The following is a 9,358-nucleotide window of genomic DNA, read 5'->3' on the forward strand; positions in this document are numbered from 1 at the left end:
ACACGTAGTGATGATATGTTCCATTGATATGATGGGGGACGTACGCAAGGAGGATGAGTTAAACCAAGTTGATGTCTTTCTTGCGGACTCCGGTACAGAGGCGACCTGTGGATGAGGAGTGTCCTGAGTGTGCTACCCACTTACAGGGAGGAAGCCAATGCCAACGAGTCTATTTATTTGTTACTTGCGGTCCAATTGACAGCTCACTATCGAGGTTGGATGGCCGTATATCGGGTTTAGATAGTCGTGTTATCCAGTATGGAGGAAAACATGACTGATATGAAAGGGCAATGTCGGCCATCTATCATTGTTGCAGTCTATGTGCAAGGTTTGCATCATTTTATGTCTTTATGTGTTTAGCTTTTACATGTTCGTGAACTCACCATTTTACTTTACTAATTGAAGGATTCCACGGTGAATGAGAAGACGACCAGGTCACCCATCCCATCTCGGGATCCCAATACAACTGCGACTGCCTCTGACACTCCCATCCCCATCCCCCCTCTACAGCCCGATACCACCACTTCACCTACTCCCACCCCCCCTATATAGCCCGATACCACCACTTCCACGACATCACCGATTGACGTCGAACCTATACATGCCGATGTCCCACAAACAGAGCCTGACATGTCTACCTTCCTCACCATGCCACATATAGAGGCTGACATGTCTGGCATCCCAGAGGCAGACACTTCTGGGATTGTTACAACCATAGAAGAAGTTCCATTGGTGAGTAATTTATTGATTAGTAATCTTTGTTTATATTTTTATATTTCTTGATGAGTAACATTTTGTTATCTGTTTATGTAGGAATCTCGAAGAATTAGTCGTAAGAGAAAACTGGTTGATAAATATACACCCCCAGCCCAAGTAAAGAAGAAAAGTGTGGCTAAACATCCTCTCCCAAGTGTAGCTACGTCAATATCCAGATCGATCGTCACATATAACGTAGCACACGATGTTCCACACAATATCCTGACAGAAATGATGGGCTGGATCTCGGACAACAATACAAACAATGAGGTTTGAGAGAACTCCTTTAAACCACTCGCAAAGTAATTCTTCAAGGAATTGATTACCCCGAATTCGTTGGTCGAGTGCGATGTAAGTGTCCTAGTCTTTATGTCTTTACATGTTGGCTATCTTGTACTTTTATTGACATATTATTTTTTTGTGCAGACCATAAATACTTTATTTTATTTTATGAAAGATAAATTTTATACCTGGCTCGACATGTGCATGCACAAGTTCACCATCTTGCCAATTAGTGTAACAATAAATTTTGATATTTCGTTTATTAACTTCTCATTTCGTAAAGTTTCTTAGTCTTTACTTCTTTACTTAACTTCTCATTTTATTTGACAGAATCACCTTAATGCTCGTGGCAGGGTATTTAAATGAATAAAGAATAAGTCACTTCTGGAGGCTGCCCTAGCTTGGGAAGATGAAGACACATATAAGGACTACGTCACCGATAAATTCGATGTCAAATGGGTAGATGTGGATTTCGTTTATATGGCGATGAATATCAGTGTGATGGTCCTTGCAATGGACATTAACAGAGGCCACGTATTCATGTTCGATTCACTTCCGTCATACACACCAATGACAAAGCTGGTGAATTGGCTAGAGCCATTGACGGTCACAGTACTATCCCTACTTCACTACTGTGATGTGGATTGATTGAAGTCAGACCTATCCACAGCCCGTTGGAAAATCTCGCAACCTATGAACGTCGACATACAACACGGGTTGCTTGATTGTGGCATCTTCGCAATAAAACTATTGGAACACCTGGTGACTGGTGCTGATCCATCCATAATCACTCAAGAGAAGATGAGTGAATATAGGATGCAATTAGCGTGTCAACTATGGGCAAACACTCCATATTTTTTATATGTATAGAACATTATATTTTTTATTGTATTTTTTATGTATGTAAAAACATTCATTTATTTTTTTATGTATGTAAAAACATTCATTGTATAATTGAACATATATTTTTTATGAAAGTTCAAAGTTCAAAGTTCAATATCAGAATTTTATCAGAACGTGCATTTTTTATGTATAATGGAGCTAATGCTCTTTTCATTGTATAATTGAACATATATTTCTTTTATGAAAGTTCAAAATTAAAAGTTCAATATCAGAATTTTATCATAACATACATTTTTTTATTTATAATGGAGCTACTGCTCTTTTCATTGTATAATTGAACATCTATTTTTTATGTAATTTCAAAGTTCAAAGTTTAATATCAGAATTTTATCAGAACGTGCATAATTGAGCTTAGAACATTATATGGATCAAGGTTCAAAGTTCAAAGATTGGATAGAGCGAGATGTTGAGAGAGAGCGAGATGTTGAGAGAGAGGAGATTGTAAGAGAGAGCGAGATGTTCAGAGAGAGCGAGATTGTGAGAGAGAGCGAGATTGAGAGAGAGTGAGATCGTGAGAGAGAGCGAGATCGTGAGAGAGAGCGAGATTAAGAGAGCGAGATGTTAAGAGAGAATGAGATTGTGAAAGAGAGTGAGATTGAGAGAGTATTTGTTATCCATTTTTGTTACAAGTATGAAGATTGAAAGAGTATGAAGTTATTGTTTTTTGTTTTCTGTATGAAGATTGAGAGAGTATGAAGTTATCCGTTTTTGTTACAAGTATGAAGACTGAGAGAGTATGAAGATGGAGAGAGTATGAAGATTGAGAAAGTATGAATATTGCTATTGTATAAATACTCCAGCTTGTTATTGTTTTTTGTTTACAAGATGAAAGTATGAAGTATGAAGTGTTACAAGTATGAAGTATGAAAAACAATGAAGTATGTTACAAGTATGAAAAAGTATGAAGTATGTTACAAGTATGACGTATGAAAAAAATGATCAATGGTATTTATAACTAAACTAGATGAGGGGTGTTTGTGTCTCGGTCTCTGGCATTTTCAGCACGTCGCATGGTTGTAAGCGGTTTAGTAAATTTTGGCGGTTATGTCCATAATTCCCACACTGACCACGTTTCATTTGTCTACGAAATTCTCCTCTGGATGGTATTCTTCTCACTCTCTGTCGCCTAGCTTGTGGCACAAACTTCGGAGGAAGGATAATCTTTTCTACGTATCCAGAAGGTCTTTTCCATTCAGATATGTGGCCAAGTGGATTTATAGGCTCCACATACGCAGTCATTAAAGAGTCTACTGTATAAAATCAACTGCAAAGATTGTGGATGGGTATATTTCTTTCCTGCATGGGAACACGGGATACCAAGTGAGTCGAATTTCTTACATGTGCATTCCTTCGTGTGAAGATTGACAATACCATCTAATCGATTATCTCGCACGTATACCTGATAACAATCAATAGGCTCCACCCGATATTGTTTGCCCTTATCAGCTTCACTTGCCAATCGGGTTTCACAGTAGTCAGAGTGCAATGTCGTTCGAGATGCCCAGTAATTCCTCCGTTTGTAGAACCACGATTGGAGCATTCCTCTAACATGTTTAATCAAGCATACTATGGGCATTAGTTGATACTCTTTAGTTAAGGAATTGAAACACTCTGCACTGTTGGATGTCATGTTACCATATCTTCGTTCTATTTGGTAAACTCGTGCCTACCTTTGAAGACTAATGTCTTTCAAATATTTCGTGACAGCACCGTCTCTAAAACTGTGGAGTTCGTCCCATTTTGTCTGGAACTATGCCATGCGAAATGCCCTTGCTGCATCTCTAAATATCCCAACAACCGTGTTATCCTTAAAGTTTGTAACCAAATTCTATTCTATATTCCATGTGCACAATCCATGAAATGCTATGGGAAAAAATGCACGAATAACATTGCCGATAGATACCATCCGATCAGACACAAGCACCAGATATTGGGTTCCCCGATACTGCATTTCAAGTTTGACATAAACCATTTCAATGATCGATCGATTTCATTGTCCACTATTGCATATGCTAGTGGGTATAATTGATTGTTCCTGTCCATAGAAACCACAACCAATATGGTGCCTTTGTATTTTCCTTTCAAGTGCGACCCATCAACAATAATACAAGGCCAACAGCTTGCAAAACCTCTAATAGAAGGCCCTAATGCCATAAACATATACTTGAAATACACCTCATCTTCAAGTTCGATCTCAAATGCTGTACCCAGATTCTCTATTTTTAGCACTTCTCCATAAGCATGTAGTATGGAGTATGAGTATTCTGGAGTACCTCTAATGAGATCATACGCGGCTTCCGTTGCATACCACGCTTTATCATAACTTATGTTCACGCCCTAATCTCTCCTCATATCCTCAACGATATGACAATGTTTATAAATATGTCCTATGCCCGTGAACTTATCTTTGATGAGTTGACCAACAACTGCAGCAGTTGCTCGTCTATGGTCATGATTCAAAATTCCTATGGAACATGTGTGCGAACTGCAGTACTTTGTGATCTTGAATATATCAGACCCTTCCATTTTAACTGCACGAAGGCTCCACTTACATGTCTCCCCAACGCATTTGACAGTGAACAAAGATTTGGTTGATTTCCTGACCTTAAATTCAAAATTTTTGTTGATGGACAGAATAGATAATCTCATTTTCAAGTTCTTTTTGCTCAAAAATAGTTGACCAACTTCAACGTCCTCTGTCTCAGATGAAGAGGTACCAGGCATAATCAACTCTATCCTATGACTTGAAGACACAAATGGTGGAACCACTGAAGCTGCTGTAGAACGACGCACATCTCCATGATCACGGTCCATTTCATTCAATCTAGCTGGTTGCTCATTCACATCCACATCCACTGAAGGATCACAATCCATATAATCGAATATTGATGGTACAATGTTGGTAGATAAAGGAATATCAGTGTTGGTAGATAATGGAATATCATCCTCTTCCCGACGAAACTGATATGATTCTTCATATTGTCTGTCCACAACCATATCATCATAACTCACATTTCCAAACCCCATTCCAACCCTTTCGTCCTATTTAAACTTCAACGTTATAGTTATCTGAAGTCTACTGAGCTCTTCTCGCAAAAGAAGGAAGTGAAGATCATCATCATCCGTTATGCATTGTAGAAGGGCTTCAAATTCAACATTATATTTAACTTTCAGGATAAGATCAAACTCTGAAGAACTGACTTTTGTAGTCTTGTAAATGCGAGATTTAAGTTCTTCATAATTCACTGTAGGGGGCACACCGATTCCTTTCAACTGTCCCCCAATATATGAACTTTCATTCTCATCCATAGACACTTTTCTGTCATTTTACAAAGTAAGAGAACATTTTTCATTAAGCTGTACAAGCAATTGAAGTGTACTCTCGCTCTCTCTCAAAATCTCGCTCTCTCTCATAATCTCGTTCTCTCTCTTACTCTTCCTCTTTCTTACTCTCTCCTAATACAAAATTTCGTAATGCTACCTTTTCAGAAATAACACATAAAAAATAATTAAACAGACTCAAAATAATTCACCTTTCTGAAAAACCTGTTCCTTTCTGAGAAAGCCTCGTCTTGGAAATCCCGATTTGAAAAATCTCCGTTCAACAAAACACCGTCGAAAACCAGAGAAGTAATCACCTTTGAAATGGAGTTTAGAGTTTAAAGAAATCACCATTGTATTGTGTTTAGGTATTATTGATTTGATTTGAGGCTTCCGTGGTGACATTTACAGTACACTGACGAGCAATCACATCAACTAAGGAATTTCAAGCGAGAGCAAGAGCGAGAGCGTTTAATTAGACAAGAGCGAGATTTACCTCGTGAGGCCGGTGTAAGGGTAATTTACGTAATTTGGTATGGTGATGATGTCAGCAGAGGTCAATTGACATTATTTTTTAAAAATGGATCATTTGATATTTTGGACCCAATTTTTGAGTCATCCGTACAAATTTCAATTCGCCGTAGACATAACAGCTGAGAACGGAACGATGATTCATTTTGGATTTCGAATCCGATTCGGGAGCCCTAAAAACCCGCTAAATCGCATTCCAAATCATCTACAATCCAAGCTTCTTCAAAATCTAGCAATGGCGGAAGTTCCTCCCAGTTCCAGAAGACCCGTTTGTCCATCCTGCTCGAAACCAGCCCGTATCTGTCTCTGTTCGCGGCTCCAAAGCCACAGTCTCGAGAACTCAGTCGGGGTAATCATTCTTCAGCACAGTTTGGAGAAAAATCACCCGCTAAATTCTGCTAGAATCGCAAAATTAGGTCTCAAGAATGTCGAGATCGCCACGGTTTCCGACGTTAATTTCGAGGCTCGCTTCACTATTCGGTTGCCTGAACCTAATTCCGCAGCACAAAATTTTGATCCCGATGTAGAATGTAGTTTCAGAAATGGTCAGAATGCAACTCGAAACCCTCAAATTCAAGCGCAGAATGGAGGCGAATCTCTAGTTAATAAACTTACTAGCACAACAGCTGATGAAGGAGCTATAATTACTACTACGATTGGGAAATATGGCGTTGTTAACTCATTCGATCACATCTGGATGCATCAACCCAATTTGCAGGAGCTTAAAATCAATGAGATTTTGGCATCTCCAGAAATTAGGGCATCAATGGCAAAAGGGTTCATCGTGAAAAAACTGCAGAAGCGGCAGCTACATGGAAGCAAGGAGCTAGAGCAATATGCTGAGTTCGAGATTGAGGTTCCTCCCAAGTCAGTTCTACTTTTTCCCTCTGAAAATGCATTTACTGTAAACGGTGATGTTGATGGTAGTGATTTTGATGTTAATAATTTGATAGTTTTAGATGGAACATGGGCAAAAGCAAAGAGAATGTACAATGAAAATCCTTGGTTGAGGCTTTTGCCACATATGAAGTTGGATTTAGAGAAGATGAGTTTGTATAGTGAAGTGAGACATCAGCCTAAGATTGGTTTTTTGTCCACCATTGAAAGCATTGTCTATGCCTTGAAAGTAATAGGAGATCAACCTGAGGGGCTGGATGATCTGTTGGATGTTTTTGAGTCTATGATAGGAGATCAAAGGAGATGTAAAGATGAGAGGCTGAACATTACTTGTCAACTTTAAACTTTTCCTCCCAACTCAAAATGGCCAACACTTAATTTGGTTCTCGATGAATATATATCAACTGACAAGACATTGAAAAGGCGAAAAAGCGCTGCTGAAGTAGCATGAGGCAGGCCTCTACTGAATTTGCTATGTCAGGATTTGTAGAACTTTGATTCTCATTTTTCAAAGAGGTCAACATAACTAGATGATCCTTTCATTCCAAGAAGAAATTGAAAGTTCACAAACCTTCAGTCACTGTGTATTGTTCTGAGTTCTTAATGATAACTTAAGCATAATTTGACATCAGTTCTAGTTCCTGCAGCTTCAATAGAATTATAGAGTTTTGAACTCATTCCACTCCCTTCAAACAGCATCTTGCCATCCAAAGTTGTAGGAAGTCATACGTTATCCTTTTCAAGTTTTCATGATTCCCTTGAGTAACCAAATTCTCATCCATACTAAGGTTCAAATATCCATGGATTTGCAGTTCGCTGACTAGCTTCTTATAGTAAGAAAAATACCAGTTTTCTAAATGTCTCTAATTCGCATCTCTGATCAAAACATACTATACATTGGCGGCCATCTCGAAAAGTGGCTACTGGCTATATAAGCTCACCAATTGTTTCTCACCTTGCAGCTATTAGAGGGTATGAGTTATTGATTAGTTAAATACAGCATTACCTTTGTATTAATCTGTTATTAGTTTGTTATGATCTATTATTATTCAAGTGAAGTGTATATAAGTGTAAGATTTGACATTAATGAGAATATTCATATTGTTAAGCATTCAGAAGCTAGCAATGAGCTTGTGAAAGGTTGGCCTGGTGATGATTCGTTCCACTCAGCAACTTGGAAGGAGGTGACTTTTGCTCCCATTTTATTGAGCTTCTTTTTTCTTCATTTCCACAATGTCTTGAAAATGCTGGTGCAAGCGACCAAGGAAATGTTTCAGAGCTGAATGAAGTGAACACGTTGGATGAGTTGGGACTATATTTTTCAAAACGTCCCACTCATAGCACTGTTCCTTAAATTAATTTAGGCCTGTTTGGTAACCAATTCGTTTTTAATTTTTGGATTTTGAAACTTAAGCCTATTTCCTCCCATCTCTTACAATGATTTACATCTAACTTCCAAAAACAAAATACTTTTTTGAAGTTACTTTTTTTTTTTTTTAGTTTTCAAATTTTGGCTTGATTTTTTAAACCGTTACTAAAAAGTAGATAACAAAAGAAGAAATTTGGAGATGAAAGTATTGTTTGTATGTTTAATTTTAAAAAACAAAAGCAAAAAACATTGGTTATCAAATTGGGCCTACATTTTTAACTTCTAAACTTTTATACTTTTTTTTACTTTCTAAGTACATCTTAAACTACATCAATTTAACCATTTGGTTTGTTTGCTTTTGGCTTTTAAAATTTAAGCTTATAAATACTATTTTTTGCAAACTTCTTATCCTTTTGTATTTTGTTATTTACTTTCAATTCATGTTTTAAAAAACCAAGTCATGTTTAAAAAAGAAAATTAGTTTTCAAAATTTTGTTTATGTTTTTAAAATTTAATAAGAATTGGAGGGTTTGTTTTTTTTAAAAAAATGTAAAAATCGTAATTGAAATGATAGGAAGAAAACGAGCACAAATTTTTCATCATTGTGTAACTTTTACAACCATAACGTGCGGAATTGTCTTGTGCCTATAATGAGGTTTTTCAGAAGACATTGTCCAAAGTTCGACCTATGTTATTTTATATCTCAATGTTCATCCTCTTGAGTGAATTCTTGGTTTATTTAGGGTTCTATTATTTCATTTTTTGTTTTTTTTTCTTAGCATAATAAAGGTTTCTTTCTAATAGTCTAGTCTATTGTAATCTATCGCATATAAATTGTGATATTTTTCTATTATTTATAAATATTTTTAACAACTTTGTCATTTAAAATAACATCCCTATTCAAAAATATATTTTCTAAAATTATGTTTTTAAATCCTTCTAAATTTAAACAAGTGTGTTCTTTTTATATGAGGAGCAAAGGAAGGAAGGAAGGTGGAACACATTCAAATTTAGGATGGAAATCTTAAATCAATTATTACAACTAGATTATCAAATAAAAATACCAGTTTTTTGTTCTTGTTTTGCAGTCTCTTTATACTATTAGTTAGCTTTTGCATATTGTATACTAGATTATTTTGGTCCATTTGTAATTTTTATCCCCATTTCACACTCAATATAAATCTTGTAAAATATTGTTATTAAAAGGTTGGTTACAAACAACTGTCCTCAATACTTGGGAGATTAGTTAGCTTTTGCATATTGTATACTAGATACTTTTAAACGATAATAAAATAAAAC

At 36.6% G+C, this 9,358-nt stretch overlaps 1 protein-coding gene across 1 annotated transcript; it reads left to right on the forward strand.

The window, feature by feature from the left end:
• The first annotated feature begins 5,925 nt into the window (after positions 1-5,925).
• On the forward strand, positions 5,926-7,874 carry LOC120085387. The gene is made up of 2 exons (XM_039041340.1): positions 5,926-7,662; positions 7,807-7,874. Exon 1 carries the CDS (start codon positions 5,930-5,932, stop codon positions 7,031-7,033), a length of 1,104 nt encoding a protein of 367 aa, XP_038897268.1. The 5' UTR covers positions 5,926-5,929; the 3' UTR covers positions 7,034-7,662; positions 7,807-7,874.
• Positions 7,875-9,358: the final 1,484 nt, after the last annotated feature.

The sequence above is a fragment of the Benincasa hispida genome, chromosome 9, assembly GCF_009727055.1.
Source record: "Benincasa hispida cultivar B227 chromosome 9, ASM972705v1, whole genome shotgun sequence".
Classification (NCBI taxonomy): Eukaryota; Viridiplantae; Streptophyta; class Magnoliopsida; order Cucurbitales; family Cucurbitaceae; genus Benincasa; species Benincasa hispida.